A 24,293-nucleotide genomic window follows, 5' to 3' on the forward strand; every position below is an offset into this window, starting at 1 on the left:
GACTGCATAATGAGACTGTGTCACAAGCAAGCAAACAAGCAAACATCACGATTACCTAATATGTATATTATTAAGACTAATGTATAGCCATTTATGCATTTTTAATTAAAAAACAAATGCTCTTTGAAAAAATTTTAATTATCACCTATCACGTCATCACACAGAAATAATAGCAAATTACTATCACACCAGCTGTTTTCTTGACAAATACATTGTGAAAACAGTCTCTGATAGGATAAAATAATATACACAATTGATGATTTGTCTGCCTCCTATGAATAGAGTATCGCAGATAACTTTCCTTATGAAAATATTTGATACTGTATCTCCAGCCTGTATGTGTGTGATTGCACAGCTTGCTCTTTTGTGGATATAGCATAATTCATTTAACTAGTTCCCTGACGTAGGTAAATCAATACTAAAAATAAATGCTAGCAAAAATCCTTGCACAGAGCTGTGGTGTAGCTCAGTGGAAGAATACTCACCTAGGACTGGTGAAGTCCTGGGTCTACTCCCAGACACACACACACACACACACACACACACACACACACACACACACACACTACTTTATTGTAGGGCCTGACGAATGCACGTGGTGGAATTAAGCTGTATAGTGATATCAGGAATATAGACGTTGCAGCAGCAGGTTTCGGTTCAGATCCCGGGTCTATTCTTTACTACCCAGAAGATCTCGGTCAGTTGAAAGCCTGGGCTTGGCAGCTCAAGGACAACACAGTGTCTAGGAAGATGAAGAGCGTAACTGGATCCTCTGGCTTTTTATTCCTCACGGTCAATTCTGGGTTTTAAGAATGTGCTCTTTTACCGCGTACAACCAGGCCAATGAAAGCACAAAGGAACACACGCACACGTGACTGGCCTGCTGAAGAAATGCGTTGTTCTCAGACTTGGCAATCAGAAGGGAAGGCGCTCTCAACAAACAACTCATTGAGGACTGTGCGGGGACTTAGCATGGTACAATGACAAACTGTGATATGGAGAAGAATTCTGAACGAAGTTTTCCGTCACAAAAAAATCAGAACTGTCTACCCCCAAAGCAAAGAAACACTGTTTGCTAGAAGTCTTGCTCATTTGCACAGTTGACTTTGCAGTGGGGTCTTTCCCTAGAGATGTGTTTGCAGCTTAGCGTGGATACTGAGAGTGAGCTGGGTCCCTCTCCGCACTTCTTGCATTGGGGGTGAGTAGAGCCTGAATCCCATGGGAGAAAAGAGACTCTAGGAGGGAGGATCTGCAGACACAAATGCTGAGGAAAAGTAATGAAGAGAGGACAGACTTTGGTCAAACCTACACAACAGTGAGAGAGAGACTCTTGTGGGTACCACCCCTGGAAGGGGCCAGTCTGGCAGAAGCCTCTGGAGCAGACCTTTATAGTCTCTGTTGTTTGTTTTCTTGAGACAGGGCTTCACTATGTCACCTGGTTGGCCTGGAACTTTCATCGGCCACCCTGCCTCTGTTCCTTGAATGTCGGGTTCGTAGGTGTGAGCTGCCATGCCCTTCAATCCTGCTTTTGAAAGCTGCTTGATGACCGACATTCTGTCTCAAAAGCGGTGACAGAGACAGAAGGTGTCGGGACAATGCGGAGTATTACGGACAAGTGTCATTTGCCATTTGTGGTGACACTTAGTTATTTCTCGGTTTATCTATGATGATTTTTAAAATAAAGAAACATGGTTAGCTGTACATACATTAACATTTTAAAGAGAAGAAAAATGTGCATACAAAGGTACCAGAAGTGTGTGTGTGTGTGTGTGTGTGTGTGTGTGTGTGTGTGTGTGTGTGTATAAGCAAGTGCAATGAAAACTGATGCTGGAGAGATTGCTCACTTGTCATAGGAGTGTCGAGACTGGAGTTCAGATCCTCAGAACAGATGGGCCCTAGTGGCCCATCTGAAACTCAAAAGGCAGAGACAGGGGATCTCCAGAGTAAGTTAGCCAGACAGACTAACCACACAGGTGAGCTCTGGACTTGACTGAGAGACCCTGACTCACTGAATAAGGTGGAATGGAAGAGCCATCAGAGATGATTCCTGATATCAGCTTCGAGCTTCATGTGAATTCACCTGCATGCACATGCACACAAATGTATGCCCCCTACACACACACACACACACACACACACACACACACACACACACACACACTCACAAATGCAGATGTGTACAAACACCAGAGTATAAACAGAAAAGAAAAACTTGAAAAAATAGTTTTCACTTTAGAAGAGAAATTTAATCTGCAGACTCTCAGCAGAGTTTAACTCTGGAAGACTTCGGTTAAAATTATGGTCACACTGTGTGTCTGGACCTGCTCCCTTTGTGCTCTATTTTGTTTGTGTTTGGTTTTGTTTTTAAGACAAGGTTTCTTTGGGTAACCTTGGCTGTCCAGGAACTAGTTCTGTAGACTAGGCTGGTCTCGAACTCACAGAGATCTGCCTGCCTCTGCCTCTGGAGTGCTAGGATTAAAGGCATGGACCCAAAATCAAACCAGGCATGGTAGTGTACTTTAACCCCAGCACTCAGGAGGTAGAGGCAGCTGGATCTCTGTGAGTTCAAGGCCAGACTGGTCTACAGAACAAACTCCAAGATGGCCAGGGCTATACAGAGAAACCCTGTCTCAAAAAACAAACAAACAAGACCGCAAAATCTGTTTTATTTACCCAAACAAGAAGACTTCTCCGAAGGCATCCCCTTCCCCTGCCCTGAAGTGAGGAGGAGGAGGAGGAGGGACCAGGGCCTCCATGTGCTGGGCAAGCCTCCTCCACTGAGTCATACCCAGCACCGAGTTGCTTTTCACACTTAGAAGAAACCAAATGGTCTCATTAGAGAAAAAAATCCTTCCCACACTGCCTTTTGGGGTCACTAAAAGAAAACCTGGTTGATTGCCAGGTCACCCTACAAAGTCTACCAGTGTAGCTCTCCGGGCACAGAGAAAAGAAAAAGGCCGAGTCAAAACTAAAACCACAGAGGAAAGTCGGAGACACAGAAACAAAGGGGAAAGATGAAGTCACTCTACTATCTTCACGGCACAGAGCTATCGCATCTGTGAAACAGAGACCGGGTATTCTCAGATCGCGGGGAGAGCACTTTAGAAATTCTCGTGGCATAGCACAGAAGAAACTCACAGGGGGAGCACATGTGTGGATTTTCAGTGGGCTGGAGTCCCAGCAGGGAGGGCAGAGGAAATGCAGGGGGGAAGCTGGGTGTTTCCCCACAAACTTTCAGAAAAGTGTGGGTTTGCATATTGAAAAGGGCCAAATGGTCAAATTGGCTAATTATGAAACATTGGAATTGGGGCAAATCCCCACGAAATACCAGAATGCAGAGGCAGCTTCCTCCCCTTATGTCAATCAAGACCAACTCAAAGGGTATGATAGGCCAGGGGAGGGAAAGAGCTGGGAGATATTTTTCAGAAGAATATTTAAAAAGGCCATGAGAAAGGTATTCAGAATCACCATGCAGGGACTGCGCTGGACTCACATTCTAAGATGCACTCACTGGGCAGCTCCGGAAAGGTGTGAACAGAAGAATCAGGGCGGAAACAACACACCACCAAAGGTGTAGGGAAACTGTAGTTTTTACTCCAAAGGTAAACACGTGGCATATAGGAACACATGCAGGGATAATATTATTATTAGTATTACAGGGAAACAGACGATCCTGGGGATTCCACCTCTGGATTTTCACAAAATTCCCCTCTCATAGTAGCAGCGAGCAGATGTGACCCTTTGTGGACAACATACGGCCTTGTACTCACAGCACTGTTAGCTTCCCAGAAATGCAAATGGGATGTGTGTACACTACAGACCACATAGTGGACACACAATCTGTCTCGGGAGCCAGACACACGGGTTTAAAGAAACCCTTTCAAACCAATCTCCCACCTCTGAAGGACTCTTACTTTCGGAGACAGGAAGTACTTTGACTGGATGTTTCTTCCATGTGTGTGCAGATATGCATATGGCTGTGTGTGTGTGTGTGTGTGTGTGTGTGTGTGTGTGTGTGTGTGTGTGTTCAGAGGCCAGACAACAGAACAACCTCAGGTGTCATCTTCAGGAACGCCATCCACTTTTATTTTGAGACTACATCTCTTACTGGCTTGGAGTTTGCCAAGTAGGCCAGGCTGGCTGGCCAGTGAGTCTCAGGGATTCCCATTTCTTCCTCCGGGGATTACCAGCAAGCATCATTATACTTGGCTTCTTGTTGGAATTCTGGGGATTGAATTTAGGTTCTCAGGTTTGCAAACCAAGCCCTTTACTGAGGAGCCATCTCTCAGGCCCAAATATTTGTTACATTTCAAAAAGCAGAGCTATGGTGCCAGTGGCAGATTGCTTCCCGGCATGTGCAAGGCTCGTGGGTCCCTTATGACAGTGGGTTGAGACCTGTGGGTTGAGACCCCCGCCCCTTGGAGGGGTCGACTTAACCTTCCACAGGGGTCACCTAAGACTACAGGAAAACACAGATATTTACATTATGATTCTGAAAAGTAGCAAAACTACAGTTGTAAAGTAGCAGAGAAAATGATTTTATGGTTGGGGGGGGTCACCTAACAACGACTACAGAGGGGTCCAGCCCCTCTATAGTCTTTCCCCAGAGTTCCAGAAGAGATGGAACCAGCGGCGAATTAATTAAGCTGAGAGATTCTTGACTGAATCTGTGTACACGAGACTCTTTTGTCCGTTCACTTTATGCTGAGTCAGTTCTCTCTCTACACTGCTTCTTTTCTGCTCTCATTCTTGGCTCCTTTCTTGGCTGATATTTCTATCTTAATTCTCCCTTCTTAGCTCTTCCCATCTTAGTTCTGCCCATCTCGTAATTTCCCATCTAGTTCTTCCTATCTTAATTCCTCCCATCTTAATTCTTCCCCATCTTAATTCTCCTCCAAGTCTCTGAGGGTTTCAGTCATATACCCATGCCATCAGCAATGCTCTGGCCAAGGCAAGGTTACCACCAGGCTTGAATTCTTTCAGGGTCAAACAGAGAGGTGATAAGATCTACACAAAGAGCAATAACTGCCAGCTGTCACAGCAACCCCAAAGGAAAGGGAACTCATGGGGAATGAATCAACTAAGGGTTAAATTTAGTTAACAGATCAAAAAAAAAAAAAAAAGGAATTTATGTGCTCAAACTATAGTCTTAGGCGTGGTTAGGTAAAATGTTAAGATTCTATAAGTCACTGAGCAAAAATAAAACTGCCTTTTTTTCCCTTGGTGCTGAAATCCGTCCAAGCTGTGCCATTTTCTGGTAGGGTGGGGGAGGTGAACTCGGTGGCTAGGCAGCCTGTGTCACAGCTTGATGTACCTGGTGTGTAAAAACCCTTTTGTTCTGAGTTAATTGTCAAAGGGGGACTTGGGCTATGGGAGAAAGGAGGGTTTAAGCTTAATTTGCACAAGAACAAAGCATTGTACCTAACATCTGCCTGGCCTTGGGGGTTGTCTCAGTATGTATATTTACCTTACTTCAGGAGACTAGCAGGTGGTCTGAATGCTTATCTATCTGCAGTCAGTCCTTGGATGTTTGAGAAGTATCTCAGATAAAACGCTTTTGTCTGGAGAACACCCTAGCTGGATACTTGCTAATGGAGATAATTACAGAAAGACAAACTTCTGGGTCTAATGCTAAACAGGAGAACAAAAGCCTGGGATGTTATCCAAATACCCCAATAGGGGAAAACTGTGCGCAATGAATAATCAAATGGGAAAGCTACAGTAGCCCACAAGAAATTCATTGTAGGACACAGCTAATATATTCAAAAGCCAATATCACCAAGACTCCTTGAGGCTTGGCTGTATCCTCTGGAAGAGCCCTGCTCTTCCAGGTACTAGCTTTGCCATAGTCAGCTGAATTCCTGCTTCACATTTCTGCGGCTCACAGCAGTCACCATAACATGAGGAACTGTGTTAAAGGGCTGCAACATTAGGAGGGCTGAGAACCACTACCTTATGACATCACGAAAACTAACAAGCAAGCAACAGCGCATTAGCAGGTTCTGGGTCTGCAGTGCAGACTCAGAATTTAAATGTATCTTCTCTATCCTCAAACTATATTACAACAGTGATGGCATTCTTCAAAATACACACCAGCACACTAGCAAAAAGAACAAAAAGGCAGGCAGGGTGTAGGCAGACATGACGTTCCTTTGAGTGGGGAGAACAGGAGGTGTGCTGAAGAATGCTAACAGACGATTGTAACAGATGACATTAAAAGGAAAGAGCTCTAGTTTATTTTAAAAATTAAATGGAAGTTATTTTACAATTGGTGCATAAAAACACACAATTGAGCACATTAATGGGATACCACATGAGGCTGTGATATGTGTATATACTGTATGTAGTGCTTAAATCAAGCTAAACATACTTATTTCCTCAAATACTTATCATTTATTTATACAGAAGAAAACCTCTTACAATGCGTTTGCATTTTAATGAATTTTTGAAGTATTAACATTTGAATTCTAGAGACAAGAGAGAGGACATTAACCCAGGCAGACACTCAAAGGGTCTTAATAGGAATTTGTCAAATTCAGAGAGCTTTGAATGTAAGAAAGCCTCACTTCTTACTGAGCACAGGTGGCCCTTGGTGCATGACCACTGTGATAGGAAGTTCCAAATCCTCATTTTTCCATAGTGAAATCTGGCAGTGTCTCATCTTGTCTTTGTTCTGATGACAATACTCATATAGTCACCTGTGCCCCGTGAGCCACGCTGGACCCTTTACAGCAATTGTCCTAGCCCTTAAAACAGCCTGCAGTGACTGTGTCATTTTCAGGAGGACACTGGGGCTCAGTGTCTCCAGCAAATTGCTCTCCACCCACCTGCCACAGCCCCCCATCACCCGCCTCAGAGACCCAACCTATGTTCTTCCCTGTTGTCTGAGCCCAAACTCCAGCTCCTTCAGCCTCCTGACCCTCCACAGCTGGGTACCACCTCTGCCTCCCTCTCCAGTTAGAGACAAGTCCTTGGAGCCCAGGCACCACCACTCAGTTACCTGACTGTGGGCAGGTACCAGTCCTTGCTTCCCAGGCTTGGCATGGACTGGCTAACACCTGCCCTGGCACCTGACAGTCTAGCAGTACTTGATAGCGTAGTCATTGTTTATTCTGTGTCTGGCTTTTGTGCATGAATCTTCCTCCTAAACATGATTGGTAAGAGTTAATTTTTAAAAACTGCAAAATGCTTCCTAAAAAAAAAAAAAATCCTTGTGGGAGAAACAGAGTAATTAATCCTTAATAGAGTTATTTTTTCTGTATTCTTGTTGACTATTATATATAACTATATATTAACAGGTAATTTCATTTCTAGCTTGTCACTATATAATAATGAGAATAATCCACTTTACAATAAAATGGGTCTGGGCATAGCAGTGCACGTCTTTAAGCTCAGCACTTGGGAGGCTGAGGTAGCAGATCTCTATGAGTTCAAGACCAGCTTGGTCTACATAGTAAACTCCAGGCCAACCAAGGCTACACAGTGAAACCCTGTCTCCAAAAGAAAAAAAAAAAAAAATGATGCTGGAATGTAACTCAGTGGCACTTGCCTAGCATGTGCCAGGCCCTGGGTTTTATCTCCAGAGCAGCAAAAAAATAATGTAATTACTAATGATAATAATTAATAAAATAACATTTTCATGGGATTACTATTTTAAAAATCCAATTATAGCTCATAATATTGGCCTTACCCATATTAGTCATGGATACACAGTTGCATAATGATTTTTCTGCTACTACCATGAGTAAGTTGAGGAGAATAACTTAGCCTCTCGTCTCTTTTTCCTCCTCCTCCTCCTCCTCCTCTTCTTCCTCTCTTTCTCCTTCCATCCTAACGTAAACCTTTCAAACAGTATCAAATATGTTAAAACACTAGGAGCCAACAGGAATGGTCTAGAATAGAAAGGCAACCAGACAGACTACCTTCAGGAAAATTACATGGTGATTATATAAATAGATTCTTGACAGGAAACTTGTCAAGCCAGAGAAGGACAGAAGTTGATGTCCTAGGACCTGGGGCAGCAAGTGGAGCTTAAAAAGCAGCCTGAGCTGTCACAGGAAGAAAGGCAGGGCGTCAGGAAAAGCTGGTCCCCACATACACTCTGCAGGATGGTCTCATGTTTGACCGGAGTGTAGAGAGAGAGGAACTCTGGGTAGAGCCCGAGGCTGCTTGGTGGTTAGATGTGGGCATTGGCAGACATCAAACAAGTGTCAGCACTCCAGCAAACATCCTCTCATCCTTGGGAACTGGTCCAGGTTGGCAGAGGCTGGCAGGGTGGAATGTGATAATCTACAGTTCCAGGAAAAGAGTCAAGCATTTTTTGATGCCGTCACCAAGAGAGGATGGGTATGCCAGGCCAGGGCATCCTGGCCACCTCCGTGTCAAGGCTGCTGTGGAATCTACCCTTCCAAGACAGACTTCAGAGTTTCCTCAAAAAGAATCCAACCAGACACTTGGGTGCTACTTCTTTCCCTTCTCTGTGGGAGGCTTCTAGCTTCTAGCTTCAGAACTCCTGCCTGTCTCAACAATAGTGAAAACACTGGGTGGTCAGCCTTGATTTTTTGACTTTGATGAGCTCAGATGAAGGGACTCAGACATGTCAGGAGCTTTTGCCACCAATGGGGGAAACATGGCCCCTGCATCACATCACTGTGGCTTTGCTTGTACCAGAGCCCGTGGGATGTGAAAATAGGAAGGACTAAAAGACTTCTGGTTTCATTGATGGACAAGACTGCCTTCTGTGTCTCAGACCGTGGCACGTGCTCATGCCTTCTGCATGGAGTCTCTGTCATTTTGCTCAGACAGGTCTCAGTGTCACCCCAAATGGCTCTCAAGGTATCATCATCTCAGCGCAATGGCAGGGACAATTGCTAGAGAGAAGAACGTGTTCTGCTATCAACAAAACCGTGTCCTCAGTCAGTGTCTGCCTCCCAACATCCAGCAGCCCTTGCACCAAAGGTGCCAACATACCAGGGAAAGGCCTGCCTCTTTAGTTCACTTGTGGTGGTTTGAATGAAAATGGCCCTAATATGTTTGAATGCTGAGTCATCAGGGAGTGGAACTGTTTGGGATGGACTAGGAGGTGTGGCCTTGCTGGAGGAGGTGTGTCATTGGATGTGGGCTTTAAGGTTTCAAAAGTCCACACCAGGCCCAGTCTCTGTCTCTGTCTCTGTCTCTCTCTGCCTGTTTCCTCCAGATCAGGATGTAAACAAATCTCTCTGCTATTTCTCCAGCAATGTACCTGCATGCTGTCATGCTCCCCACCATGATAAAAATGGACTAGCCCTCTGAAACTGTAAAGCCCCTAATTAAATACTTTCTTTATAAAAGTTGCCTTGGTCATGGTCTCTTCACAACCATAGAACAGTGGCTAAGACAACGGTGCTGAGAAAACTCAATATCTATGTGTAGAAGAATGATTGAAACTTGACCCCTCCCCATATCGTACAAGTTACAAAAATCAACTTAAAGTGATTTAAAAGGGGCTAAAATGTGTCATTTAATGATAAACACTTGCCTAGTGTGTGCAGGCCCTGGATTTGATTCACAACACTGAACAACAGCAACAAAAAAACCCACGAGTCTTTTTAGACTTAATGGTAAGGCACAAAACTATGAAGGCACAAAATAGAGATGTACTTCAAGTGAACGACTTGGGTGAGGATTTTTCTGGATAAGACCTCAGAAGTACTCATGGAAAACAAAAGTCCAAACAGACCAAACTAAAAGGCTCTACATCATCTGTAGACATCAATAGTGTGATGGGACCATACATCATCTGTAGACATCAATAGTGTGATGGGACCAACTGCAGAGGACAATATTTACCGACTCTCCATCTGACATGGGGTTAGAATCCAGAATGTATAAGGAAGCTTCAGCATCTCATGACAAGAAACAAAGAATCTGATTTTAAAATGGACCAAAAAATTTTGACCAGACACATCACTTCTCAGAAAAAAATACACATTTCAGGTATAAGAACCAGCTGTAGGAGGCTGGAGAGATGGCTCAAGCAGTTAAGAGCACTGACTGTTCTTCCAGAGGTCCTAAGTTCAATTCCCAGCAACCACATGGTGGCTCACAACCACCTGTAATGAGATCTGGTGCCCCCTTCTGGTCTTCAGGGACACATGCAGGCAGAACACTCTACATAATAAATAAATTTTTTTTTTTTTTTTTTTTTTTTTTGGTTTTTCGAGACAGGGTTTCTCTGTGTAGCTTTGCGCCTTTCCTGGAACTCACTTGGTAGCCCAGGCTGGCCTCGAACTCACGGAGATTCGCCTGCCTCTGCCTCCCGAGTGCTGGGATTAAAGGCGTGCGCCACCACCGCCCGGCTCATAAATAAATATTTTTAAAAAAAGATTATTAAAAAAAAAAAAAAAAAAGGAACCAGCTGCAAAGACGTTGAGAAGTGGGAGAAAGGATGGGAGGAACTGTCCAAAGTTGTACAAGGTGCAGTTTACTAGAGACTTACAAACAAAGGTGAGCTTTGGCATCAGCAAGAGAAGAGGGTCCTGTGATCCTGAGGTGGGGGGGAGGGGGGCAGGGCAGGGTGGGGTCTGTTATACTAAGCTAGACAGAGCAGCTGGATATAGCTGGCTTTCTTCAAAAATTATCGACATGACCAACATTGGTTAAAAAAAAAAAAAAACTAGTCTAGGCATTGCATAAAACATTTAGTTGACTTTTTAAATGGCTTTGTTTTTTCTTGAAGGGTTTAGAATGTGTGCCAGGGCCACTTGGTAAGCAAAATGGTAGTTATGACCAAGATGGCAAGTCAGTTAAAGCTAGGTCACTGAGACATACAAATAACCAAGGAGTAATGGGGGGCAGGGGGACGCTCAAGCATTGATCACCAGAGAATCTAAATCAGAACCACAAGAGGATATCAACTCACCCGGGCTCACACGTCTGCGATCAAAAAGTCAAGAAACCATGACCGGTGAGGCTGTGAGAATCCAGCACCTTTGGATACAATCGGTGGCAATGGAAATGAGTGTAGCTGTGGTGGGAAACAGGACAGCATTCCTCAAAAACTGAAACCCAAACTGTGTGTGATCTGGAAGTTCTACCACCATAGATAGTGAAGGGAGATGGAATCAGCATGGCCAGGGAATACCTTTGGCCCGTGCCCATTACAAAACTTTGCAGAGTCACCAAGCTATGGAATCAACCCAAGTGCTCATCCACAAATGAACGAATGGATGAAGAATATGCGCTACACGTGTACAGTGGGGTGCCATGTGGGCATAAAAAGAGCAAAACCCTGTCATTTGCAGCACGTTGGACCTGGAAGACATTGCATTGAGGAAACAAGCCACACACAGAAAGAAAAGCACTGGATGACCTCACTCATAAGTGGAGCCGAAGACCTGATGTCACAGAGGTCAAGAGCAGGCCTTGGTTCCCGGAGGCTGAGGGAGGAGGGGGACGAGAACAGGGTGAGCTTTGCCACCGGCCTAAAACTGCATGCAGATGAGAGTCCCAAATCCTGGTGTTCACACAGCAGGATGCCTGCGGCTCACAAGACGCATCCCGTTTTAAAATAACTAGAAGACAGGGTTTCAAATGGTCTTGTCACGGAGAAATTACTAGTGCTTGAAACTTTAGTATGCTAATTACCCCACTGGATCATTACACAAGATAAATATGTACACAACATTAAATTGTTCCCCATAAATATGTATGGTTAATATACGTCAAAACACCCCGAACAAAAGCCACACAGAACCAAGTCAAAACACAAGAGCCATGTCCCAAAGACGAGGTAGGGAGAATGCAAACAAGACAATCTTGTAGATCGGTCCCCTGAGTCATTTCTGCACCCAACAAAGACTGTGAAGAGCGACGCTGGATGCTTCCTCTTTACTAATGCAGATACAACACTTTTCATTGCCTGTGTGGCTTAGAGAAGGGAATTGAAGATATATGTAAACTGAGAATAGGTCTTATGCTCCTGTCAGTACTACTTATATACATAAGACAGCCTATGTTTTCTTACCACCCCCCCCCCTTCCCATACGCCCGCTCTCCAGCACAGCAGACAGCAAGGATGACCCGTTGATACTGTCCCTTCATTTCCCAGTCCCCATTGACCATTTCCACCTCCAAAGGAAGCTGCCAGGGAACTCTGTGGGGTTGAATTTGGGGAGGAGACAGGTATGGTCTGTTTCTGCAGACCAACCTCCTTTAATTCACAGCCAAACTAGAGGATGTTTCTTCATTTCAATAATCCAGAGACCACAGGCCACAAAGTGTTGGGCCTTCACAAGGAACAAGGCCGGCATGTGCCCGATGCTCCACCTGCAGCTCCAGGAAGGAAGGGTGGACAAAAAAGCTTAGTCCTTCTTTCAAAGAAAGAAAGAAAGAGCATAAACTTCAAGAAGTGAAGCTAGGGGTCCTGGGGCAACAGATAGCCCACCCCACCCTACCTTGGTCCCCTGGCGCCCTTTTCTGGAAAGGCAAGGTCTGGTGAGGTTGCCCAATCCGGATTGTAAGCCAGCTCTAGCAGAGGCATCCTGTCTGGCAAGCACAACGTGCTTTTAGATGTTTTAATTAGTGGCCAACCTTTAAAGATCTGGTGGTTTCCTATTAACAAATTGAAAGCTAGACTCCTGGCTCCCTCCCACAGAGCCGGCTAGCCTGAAAATGGGCTCCTGCTGTCCTCACAGTTAACCCCATCAGGCCATGGCTTCTCTGCATACTTCTGCTCCCTGTCTGCCCCTGCAGCAACAGACCAGGTGAGTTAAAATCTGAGCCTGGGAAATGACCTTAAAGGCCCAAGGTTTGAAGCCAAGGCTAAGGGTGGCTAGGCCTGAAAGGGTTAAGAATGTCTAGGGCATGAAAAGTGGGTGACCACTTATTTTCTTCTAGATGCTCCTAGGCGGTGAACAGCACCATTTTAGAATCTCTTGGTTAGATACAATCAAAATCTGGTTTTTCTCCCTCCCTTCTCTCTAACCCCATTTGGCCATAGCTAAATTATTTTCTTTCTCTCCCTAAAACAGCCTTGGTTTTTTGGGGTCTCTGTTCCACTGTTTTGGCTGTCCCATTCTCAATACCCCACTCATTTTTCCACATTTCCTGTAAAGATCAGGAGACACTGGGAACAGCATCCTTTTATTCTACTGCAGAAGTTAATAGAAAGGCTTATTTCTGGATCCATGTCACACTTAGTATCTCAGAACTACATCAGTTGTTTTTCACAACACTTTAACTTGGTCATAATCTGATTTTTATTAACAAGGAACTGAAACCACACCATGGGATGAAAATCAAGATTTACTGAGAACTCAAGCACCAAATACCAGCTCTGATTTGGAGTCAGGGCCCCAAATCCCATGTGTAAGATTGGAGGGTCCACATGTGCATCCATAACAGTTTTAGTTCCTTATAAATGAGAACTAATTTCTAATCAGTTGAGTTTCCAAGCCATATTTGGTTGCTGGTTTTCTGAGTGTTAACTACCCCCCACCCCCACCCCCCATTCTGCTTGCACCTGTCCTGCTTGCTCTTATTAAAACAACCCTGAAAGGTCAGGCTGACAGGAGCTACTCAGGGAAAACAGAATTGGAAGATCTGCCCAAACCTTAGCCTATGTGTTAAGCTGAGCTGAAAGTTGTTTTCCGTGGCCGGGTTATGCCTGAGGAGATGTAACCTGGAAAGTTCCAGCACTTGATCATGGCTGGCATCCCCAACCTGTACTGGTCTTGGATCTGTGGTACCTTCTAGGGTAAGGGGGTGGCGCAGGCCTTTAATCTCAGCACTCAGGAGGCAGAGGCATTCGGATCTCTGTGAGTTTGAGGCCAGCCTGAGCTACAGAGTGAGTTCCAGGAAAGGTGCAAAGCTACACAGAGAAACCCTGTCTCAATACTCCCCCACCCCGCAAAAAAAAGAAAAAAGAAAAAGAAAAAAGAAAAAAAGAAAAAGGAAGGAAGGAAGGAAGGAAGGAAGGAAGGAAGGAAGGAAGGAAGGAAGGAAGGAGAAATCACACAGAAACAAACTTTGCACAGAGACCGCAGGAGGCAGCAGGAGACTGGACCAGACAAGAGCGCAGGTTTCTTTTCTTTTTTCTTTTCTTTCTGGAGAGAGGGTTTCTCTGTGTAGCTTTGCACCTTTCCTGGAACTCACTTGGTAGCCCAGGCTGGCCTCGAACTCACAGAGATCCCGAGTGCTAGAGAGATGGCTCAGCCATTAAAGGCTAGGCTCACAACCAAAAATATAAGAGCGCAGGTTTCTGAGCCAAACATCAAAGGGCAGCCCGGTCTCTGGACATGGCATTTAGGAGCCACTGGACTGAGTTGATCACTTTTCAGAACACCTCGGGGAAAGCCAGATTCCTCAAGACATTCAGAGACCACAGAGAGGCCTTGCATGCTGCCAGGTCTGTAAAGTTGAAAATCTTGCCCAAATTAAATATAAAAAACAAGCCAAGATTTTTTTAAAGATAAAAAAGAACGCCAAGATTTCTTCTAACAAGCAATGGCAACATCAAACAAAACCTATCATACCCTTTACAACATTCATAGTTTGTGGAGAAAGGAGGAAATTGGGGTCTTTCCAAAAAAGACAAACAAACAAAAAGCCTGCCCCGAGGAACAAACATCACGTGCAGGGAAGGGAACAGCTTGGAGCCTCTCACTACTCTGAAATCCTACCTGGACCCAGACCCAGGGGCAGTGAGCATGCCGCGCAGCTAGGTGGCTTCAGGGACTCCCTGCACAGTGCACAAAGGTCCCCACGGACGGGACAGCGTAAGCTATGTCTCATTGCTGTGAGCCAACCCTACAGTGTAAGGCTTCCTGCGAAATTTCCCAAGTGGCTGACCAGGACTTTGCACCTCGGCTGCCTAGGCCTAAGTTTCTTTTGTGTTGGGTCCACATATAGGAGCGGTCCTCACGCGCGATATGCTACCAACCCGGAGCTCAAGTCCCTCCGGACGAGGCGTGGCGACGTGCGTCGAGAGTGTGCTCGCCCCCGCCCCCCATCCATCCACCCTCCCACCGCAGCCGGTCCTGTCGCCAAGCCGGAAGCATTCCCAGCCCGTCGCCTGCCACCGCCGAGGTGGCCTGTACTCACGTTTCAAGTGTTTGCCAAAGCGCCCGAACTCTAGTCCCCAATCGAACCACGAGGAAGCTCTGCGGGCCGCCTTTCAGGCAGCGAGAAGGGACGAGCAGACGGCCAGCTGGCAGCCCCTTATTTTCCGCGAGCTCCCCCAAAATGCTCCCCGGTGCCGCCAACGCAGCTGCCGGGTTTAATAACTGTGTCAGACAGCCCGCCCCTCCCCCCCACACCCCCCCACACCCCCGAGGAGCCGCAGATGACAGGCGCGGGGACCAAGTTGGCGCCTTGCACCGCGGTCTCCCAGTCTCAGCCCTAGGAAAGATCGCACAGGGACCCACCACGCCAAGGTTAAATGTCAAGGAACCCTCCAGAAACCTCTCTTCCTGCCTATGCACTTGGCAGCGTTTCTTTCAGGAAACCAGGCGAATAAACCAAACCAGAGGCGAGTACTGGGCAGGTGAGCTAACCTGCATCTCAAATGGAAAGGACCTTACGCGGCTTCCTCCAGCCGGGTTTCCTACTTGACTCCGGGGCCTTGGTGGGACGGACGTCCTGGGCACTTGGGCGATGCGCAACAAGCCCATGCAACTACGCCTCACGTTTTAGTGGCGCACATCAATTCCCTCGTCTGTTCCTAGACTCTGTTCAACAGGACCTTACTGTGTGGGGATGTTCCGCTGCAGTTCATCCACTTGGACCATTTCCAAAGCGCAAGCGGCTGCTGGAGACAAGCTGGGTACACCAAGCCGGGAGGAATCGGCGGTTCGGTTTTGCAAGTGCACCATCAAAGCCGAATATTCCACGGAAAGTGATGTTTTAGAGCAAGCACAAGGCCGATCAGAGCACACCACAGCCTAGCGGCCACTCCTCTCGATCCCCCAAGGGTCCTCACCCCAGCTGGCTCCGCCCCAGGGCTCTACTCTGGGCGCTGCACCTGCTTCCACTCTGCGGAGTGGTTGCCTTGGAAACCCTGGAGAGCTGGTGCTCCCTGCAGACACGCTGTTGCCCTGACAACAGCGACCCAGCTCTGGGTGTGCCAGGAATAATGTCAATGGATGCTGCTTTAAATACGGATTCAGGGCTGTGCTAGGGACTGGTTGGGAGGGCAGGGATAAGAAAACAGAGATATTAGGGGGATGCCGGCTGAACCTCAAGAGCCTGGGTGTCACAGACTGGGGACTGTCGCTGCACCCCTCTTTACCAAGCAAGTTTACACTTGCCTGTATAACAAACTCCATAGTTTTTTTAGTGTATTTCTTTCAATCTGTTTAAGATGCTTAAAAGGGATTTCCCAGCACGAACTGGCCCCAGGCTGGAATAAGTAAAAGCCCCTAAGTATGTTGGAAACAGAGGGAATCCCTCGTGGAGGTAATAGTTAACCAAGAATGATGTCATGCGCAGACATTCAAGAACTCCGGCTGTGAGGAGCGCGTGGCTACAAAATTTCACTCATTGTCTGAGAAAGCTAGGGCCTAGGAAAGCTTACCCCACTTATTAAAAACCTGAATGTGCATTTACCATCTTGAGATTTGGGTAAGAAGCTTAAACTCGTCAAGCCACATGTAGGCACTCTGTGACGGAAGTAAGACAGCATGAGAAGAGTCAACTGGAAAGCAGCTTCCTGGGCGAAGGCTACACAAACGCCCGTACAGAAGAGCAAGTGAGTGTTAGCAATGTTCTGCCTAAAGTCAGACAGTGCAATAAAGTCCACAGATTAGACATCTAGAAAAATGAGAAAATTGGATGACCGTTGACATTTTTTTCTTTATAAGTGACCAATCCATACAACAGTGAGGCAGAAGCCAGGAGAATATTTTCAAAGTACTGACAGAAAATAGTCATCATATTAGTCAGGGTTCTCCAAAGAACAGAACCGATAGAATGGGCGTTTGTATTACAAAGGGGATTTATTGGATTTTCTTATGTAACATGGGCTAGGTAGTCCAACAATGGCTGTCTACACACTGGAGAGGCTAGAGCTTCATGCCACATGCACGGAGCCAAGTATCTTTCCTGCTTCGTAAAGCCCTCAGCCTCAAATATATTGATATAGCAACAGAAAACACGTCAGTACACCCCCTGCTTCATGTGTATGGCTTCCTTTGGGGCTTAAGGCACCACAGGTCCACTCAGACCATTTTCCATTTGCTTTGTGAGATATTACAACTGAAGAAGGAGTGTCTCATCATGTTTACCCTCACTATGAAGGGAAGGAGTAAGCTGAAACCTGGGGTCTTGAAGAGTTATTCTTGGGTTGGGGATTTAGCTCAGTGGTAGAGCGCTTGCCTAGCAAGCCCAAGGCCCTGGGTTCGGTCCTCAGCTCCGGGGGGGGGAAAAAAGAACTTTTGGGGGCTGGAGAGATGGCTCAGAGATTAAGAGCATGGCTTCTTCTTCAAAGGTCCTGAGTTCAATTCCCTGCAACCATATGGTGGCTCACAACCGTCTGTAATAAGATCTGGTGCCCTCTTCTGGCTTCCCGGGATATGTGCAGACAGAACACTGTATACATAATAAATAAATAAATCTAAAAAAAAAAGAGAGAGAGTCGTCATTCTTAGAATTCTGCTACCATACCACATGACCCAGCCATTCTGCTCCTAGATACTATCCTGGGTGAATAAAATGATATACATGCCGACTCAAAGACTTGTAGGCTGTTACTTGTGTCAACTTCGTTCATGACCACTAAAAGCCAGTAGGAGCTCAAATGCCCATCAGAGATGAATCAAGAGAACACATGTGGTATCAGTGCAGGTACACTCAGCAACAGAGAGGACCGTGTGCTTGACATAGACAAAGCATGGAGAGACACTAGGCATTGTGTCCAGTGACGGGACCCTGACATGGAAGGCTACTATGGGATGCATTCCTTAACTTCTAAGAAACTCTAGAAAGGGCAAGACTGTAATATCAGGAAACAGAACAGAGGTTGCCATGGGCTGGAGGAGGTGGGGAGAGATTTCTGTGCAGTGAGGGAAGCATGCTGTATGTGCCGATTCTGGTGCCAGTTACATGACTCTGAACATTGCAGATACTCACTGAATTGTCCAGTCAAAACAAAAAATCATTGTATGTAGCATACTAGTCTTGGACGATTTTCTGTTGCTATGACCAAATACCGAAGACAGGGCAATTTACAAAAATGCAGGTCGATTTAGCTTATTTAGTTTATTTATGGTTCCAAAGGCTGAAAAGACCAAAGCTGAAGGGCTGCATCTGATGAGGTGTTCCTTGGTAATATGGACGGTGACAGAGGGTGGACAGCTGTGAGAGGGACACACTGAAAGACAGAGCCAAATTGGTTTTGTAACCAACCCACTGTTGAGACAACCATTTCCCTATTAACAATTTAACCCATGAATTGAAGGTCTGCTGGCATGACTTCATCACCCTTTAAAGGTCCTGCCTCTTACCATCTCATGAATTTCAAGAGCTGTTTTGGTGAGTGTGCTGGTTTTAATAAGAATGCCCCCCATAGGCTCATATACTTGAATACTTAGTCCCGAGTTGGTGGGACTGTTTGGGAAGGATTAGGGGGTGTGGCCTTGTTGGAGGAGGTGTGTCCCACTAGGGGTGGGCTTTGAGGTTCAAAAGCTCACATCATTCCCAGTTAGCTCTCTCTCTCTGCCTCCTGTTTGTGGATCAAGATATAAGCTCTCAGCCACTGCTCTAGTGCCACGCCTTGCTGCCTGCTCTCATGCTTCCTGCCGTAATGGTCATAGACTCCTACCCTCCAAAACTATAAGCCCTCAATAAGTCCTTTCTTTTACAAGTTACTTTGGTCCTGGTGTCTTATCACAGCAACAGAAAAGCAATTAAGACAGCGAGGATCTCCAGCCCATAGCAAATCTTAACAAAACAGACGCAATTATTTTTTGTATACTTTATCCATCAATTTAAGTTGTTTTATTCATATAGCAGGAGTTTCTCCTCACACACAATCCACAAAATTAATCTGTCTTTCTTCCTTCCTCCCTCTCCTCCCCACCCCAAGCTAAATACAGAATCCAGGCCTGGTAGGCAGGCACTCTACCACCCAGTTCCAGGTGTGGCTCCAGCTAAGACTTTCCTAATTGTGTCTACATGTATCTGTATGTCCCTCCCTCCCTCCCTCCCTGCCTCCCTCCCTCCCTCCCTCCCTCCCTCCTTCCTCCCTCCCCCTGCCCATTCCCTAATTCTCTCTAAAGCTCTCTGCTATTGCATGGAAGCTGGGGCCCAGCACATGCTAGACAAATGCTCTGCCCTGTCCTGCACCTCCAGGCCCTGCCTGCATGTTTAAGGGTGTTGCATGGCCACTTGGTAACTGCCTAGCCTCTCTGTTCTAGACACCCCAAGTCACATCCACACCAATACATCATGCATCCTGTGATTATTACTGTATTCTAGGGCTGGGAATGTGTTCAGTGCTGATGAATGTTTGCTGAATAAACACGCCCTGTCACAAAGCAATCATGAAACCTGGAAAATATGGCCCATATCCTCTCTCCAGCTCATCTGTGGTCACCTTCAACTCCATTACCAGAATATTTTCTAGACTAGATTTGTTATGGGATATTTTGATCACACTTTGAAACTCCTGAGACTGCCAATAAAGTTTACCCTGAATCAGGGGCTGGAGCTAGTTAATAGCTGACCAGAATCAGCCATAGAGGTTCTGGAGGACCCAGGACATGTAGAGAGACACAGGAAGTAGTAGGGAGAGGTAAGAAAAATTGGCAAGCCATTTGAATCAAGGAAGGGGAGAGAGAGGAGGTCACTGGTCGCTTCTCCTCTGCTTCTCTGATCAATCAGCTTTTAATCCCATAGCTGACTCCCAAGTTTTTATTAATAATAGAATAACTTAGATAATTGTTACATCTGGCACCCAAGGAGTGGCATTATTAAACCATGCCAAGGTAAACCCACCACCTCTCTGCCCGGCTGGCTTTGTCTCCTTCCCCACAGGCCCTCTGTGCGAGTCCAGGGTTTTTCTACTGTAGTCTTTCTACAGCTGCTGCCCAGCCCCAGCTCCAAATGCAGCTGGGGTTAGCTGCCCACCCCAGGCCTGTTCCCTCACTTCCCGCCATGTGGGCTTTCCCTGGACCTCCTCCCCAGAGTACCAACCCAGGCCAGCTTGGCTTCCTCGACACCCATTCGCACTGGATCAGGACTTGGACTTTTACTGTGGCTGCCACCACCTCAAGCTGCTGAGGGGCCTGGCCATGCACCGTGTACGTCCTCTGCCCGGCCATGCTGAGCAGCAACAGATAGCTGCACCCCTCCCCCAGCTGAGCACCACCAGCACAGCTGGTCACCCTCACAAACCCTACCTTCGCTTTCATCAGCAGCACATCTGGTGAGAAACTGGAATTCTTAAAGGAGAATTAGGTTTACAAAGAAAAAGGGGCGGGGGGGTGGTGGCAATGATTCCCAGCACTTGGGAGGCAGAGGCAGGCAGATCTCTGGGAGTTCGGGGACAACCTGGTCTACAGCGTGAGATCCAGGACAGGCACCAAAACTACACAGAGAAACCCTGTCTCAAAAAACCAAAAATAAAAAAAGAATTGGAAATATCATAATACAGGATAAAGTTAGGAACCTGTTTAGTGCTACTATGGCTGGCTTGAAAATGGAAAAAATAAATGAGGGGATAACACACTTAGCTGAGATTGACATAATACTGATTGTAATTATTATCAGTTTGGTAATTCATATTTGATCCTTAAAAAAGTGGTTTGATAACTGTGCCAAATATAAAAATTTGACAGATAAGATACAATCCTAGCCAGGCGTTGGTGGCGCACGCCTTTAATCCCAGCACTCGGAAGGCAGAGCCAGGCGGATCTCTGTGAGTTCGAGGCCAGCCTGGGCTACCAAGTGAGCTCCAGGAAAGGCGCAAAGCTACACGGAGAAACCCTGTCTCGAAAAACCAAAAAAAAAAAAAAAAAAAAAAAAGATACAATCCTTAAAAAGACTTACTACTGAAAATAATAAAAAATTTGATTGATAAGATGCAAGCCCTAGAGGGACTTACTAATGAAATGTAGCTGGAAGTTTTCCTGTGTCCTGCCTGGTCCTACAGCTGCCCAGACCCAAGTAAACACACAGAGGCTTATATCAATTACAAATTGTATGGCCAATGGCTCAGGCTTCTTGCTAGCTATATCTTATATCTTAAATTAACTCATAACTATTAATCTATGTATCACCACATGTTCCTGTGTGCCATTACATGCTGCTCTCTAAACAGCAGGAAGGCATTTGTCTCCAGACCCTGCCTTTCCCTTTCCTGTCTCTCTCCTTTCCTGCCTTTGCCATAGGCCAAAGCAGTTTATTTATTAACCAATGTGAACAACATATATTCACAGCATACAGAACGACATCCCCCAGCAATGAAATAAGAAAAGTATTCAGACACAGACAGAGGAATTTAGACCAGAACCTACAACACCACTGTGTGATCAAACTGAAGAGGGACAGTCCAAGGTTATTAGAAAACTGACCTTAGTTTATCCAGTTACTATATAAGAATGACTGAAAACAGTATTTTGGCAAACTGCTGTAAGTGATTAGAGACCAAAGTTAAAAATACATATAAATGTCACTGAAATAGAGGGTTTGGTAGACATAGGTGCAGATGTAACAATAAGTTACTGGTACACCAAAATCTTGGCATCCAGATTGGCTTCTTCAGGAGGTAAATGTTCAGCTTCTTGGGATTGCAACTTTATCTCAGGTAAAACAAAGTGCAAGATGGATCAAGTGTACAGGGCCAAAAGGACAGAAAGGACAATTAAAATCATATGTGGCTAACATAGCAATGAATTTATGGGGAGATGATTTGTTGCAGCAATGAAAAACACAGATTAACATTTCTCCAATCTCAGAAACAAACCATAAAATAAATAATGCTTCTGAGAGAAATATTAAAAGGTATTATCAAGAACAGTCACAGACTGTTCAGGTTGTATATGAGCAGGGAATAGCAGCTGGTGGTTTTTCAAGGGTACCAATAGCCCTATCTTTAAAATGGTTAACTGACAAACCTGTGTAGGTGCAACAATGGCCTTTGACATTAAAAAAATTACAGGCCTTAGAACAGCTGGTACAGGAGTGGCTAGTTAGTCAACATATTGAAGAATTGACCAGTCCTTGGTCATTAAAAACAAATCTGGAAAAATGGAGAATGTTAACAGATTTAAGAGCCATAAATAAGGTGATCCAGCCAATGGGCTCTTTTTTTTTATAAAGATTTATTTATTTTGTATATAAGTATCCTACCTGCATTATGAAGGCAGGCCAGAAGAGGGCACCAGATCTAACTACAGATGGTTTTGAGCCACCATGTGGTTGCTGGGAATTGAACTCAGGACCTCTGGAAGAGCAGTCACTGCTCTTAACCTCTGAGCCATCTCTCCAGCCCCACCAATGGGCTCTTTACAGCCTGAAATTCCCTTGCCTTCTCTATTACCCAAATGATGGTCTATTATAGTGATTGATTTAAAAGACTGCTTTTTTTTTATACTGTACCTTTACAAGAACAGCATAGAGAAAAATTTGCCTTCACAATGCCCAGCCTATTAAAAGGTATCAGTGGAAAATTCTTCCACAAAGGATGTTAAACAGCCCATCTTGTGTCAATATTTTGTATAACAGCCATTGGAAAGAATTTGTAAACAGTTCCTCAATCTATAATTCACCATTATATGTATGATATCTTACTAGCTGATTCAGATGCAGATATCTTAAAAAATATTTGAAGAAGTAAAGAAAATTTTGCTTTCTTGGGGATTACAAATTGCTCCTAAAAAGTTTAAAGAGAAGATTCTATTAATTACCTAGGATCTAAAATAGATTTAAAAAAATTCAACCACAAAAAGTGCAAATCAGGAGAGATCAATTATGAACTTTTAATGACTTTAAAAAGTTGCTGTGAGGTATTAACTGACCATGACCTACTCAAGAACTAAGTAATTTATTTCAAACTGATAAGGACTTAAATAGTCTGAGGCTGAGAGAGAATTGGCTTTGGTAGAAGAGAAATAATAGGATGCACATGTGGATTGTTTGGATCCGGAGCTTGATTGTATTCTGGTTATACTACCTTCTACACATTCTTCTACAGAAATTCTTGTACAGAGAGATGATAATATCTTAGAATGGATAGTTCCACCACACAAACAGAGCAAAAAAATTAAAGACCAATGTAGAAAAGTTTTCTGAATTGGTTCTGAATGGAAAATTGAGACTTTGTCAGTTAACAGGAATAGACCCAGCAGAAATCTTGGTATCATATACTAATGCTGCAATTGCCTCATTATGGGCAGAAAATGAACATTGACAAAGAGCCTGCAGTAATTTCTTAGGAGAGATTAGCAACAAATATCCCAAAAGCAAAAGACTTCAGTTTATAGAAAGAACTAATTGGATCCTTTTTCACATTGTATGAGGAACACCAATTTCTGGAGCCCCTACATTCTATACTGATGCAAGTAAATCAGGAAAAGCAGTCAAAAAATTTAAGTAAAGTGGCTCAAAACCATTATGATTTGTGGTGGTAATCTAATTGTACTGAAATGTGATTTTGATTGTATGTTAATAAATAAAGTTGCCCGGGGGTCAGAGCTATTAGAGCCATAGCAAGAGTGTGGCGGTGGTGGCACATGCCTTTAATCCCATAGACCTCTGTGTGTTCAGGGATACAGCCAGCAGTGGAGACATATGCCTTTAAGACCTAGGGGGCTGTACATTCAGACAGTGACGAGGCAGTCACGTGTTTGGGTTTACAACCAATGAGAAGGCAGAACAAAATACTATAAATAGACGAACAGACAGGATATAGCTCTTTTTCGGGAAGCTGGGACACCGCAGGAGGAAGGGTGAGATTTTAGCTCTGAGCTCTGACCTCTCGGCTTTCTCTTTTACATTGTTTCTGTGTTTCTTATTTAATAAGACTGTTGGATACATCTACAATGATTCTGTTCAAAAGTCAAAATTATATGCTATTTTCATGGTATTATTAGATTTTCTAGAACATCTTAATATAATTACTGACTCTCGATATGCAGAAAGAGTTGTTTTACATATTGTAACTACTAAACTTCTTTCAGATGATTCAAAATTAACTTTGTTATTTATTCAATTACAAGAAATAATCAGAAATAGATATCATCCCTTATAACACACACACACACACACACACACACACACACACACATATACATACATATAGATATAGATATAGATAT

The 24,293-nt window shown here is 44.8% G+C and overlaps 1 protein-coding gene across 3 annotated transcripts in view; it reads right to left on the reverse strand.

The window, feature by feature from the left end:
• Nucleotides 1-16,020, reverse strand: part of Trim2 (tripartite motif containing 2) — a 155,795-nt gene extending 139,775 nt beyond the window's left edge. Inside the window, exon 1 of one of the 3 annotated variants that reach the window (XM_076574319.1) lies at nt 15,561-16,020. In XM_076574319.1, the coding sequence (XP_076430434.1) occupies nt 15,561-15,650 (90 nt within the window). In that variant the 5' untranslated portion in view covers nt 15,651-16,020. Of the gene's footprint in view, nt 1-15,081; nt 15,275-15,560 lie in introns of those variants that run through there. The other 2 variants (XM_076574323.1, XM_076574324.1) reach the window with 2 other exon arrangements.
• Nucleotides 16,021-24,293: the final 8,273 nt, after the last annotated feature.

This window comes from Peromyscus maniculatus, chromosome 6, assembly GCF_049852395.1.
Source record: "Peromyscus maniculatus bairdii isolate BWxNUB_F1_BW_parent chromosome 6, HU_Pman_BW_mat_3.1, whole genome shotgun sequence".
In the NCBI taxonomy this organism is placed as follows: Eukaryota; Metazoa; Chordata; class Mammalia; order Rodentia; family Cricetidae; genus Peromyscus; species Peromyscus maniculatus.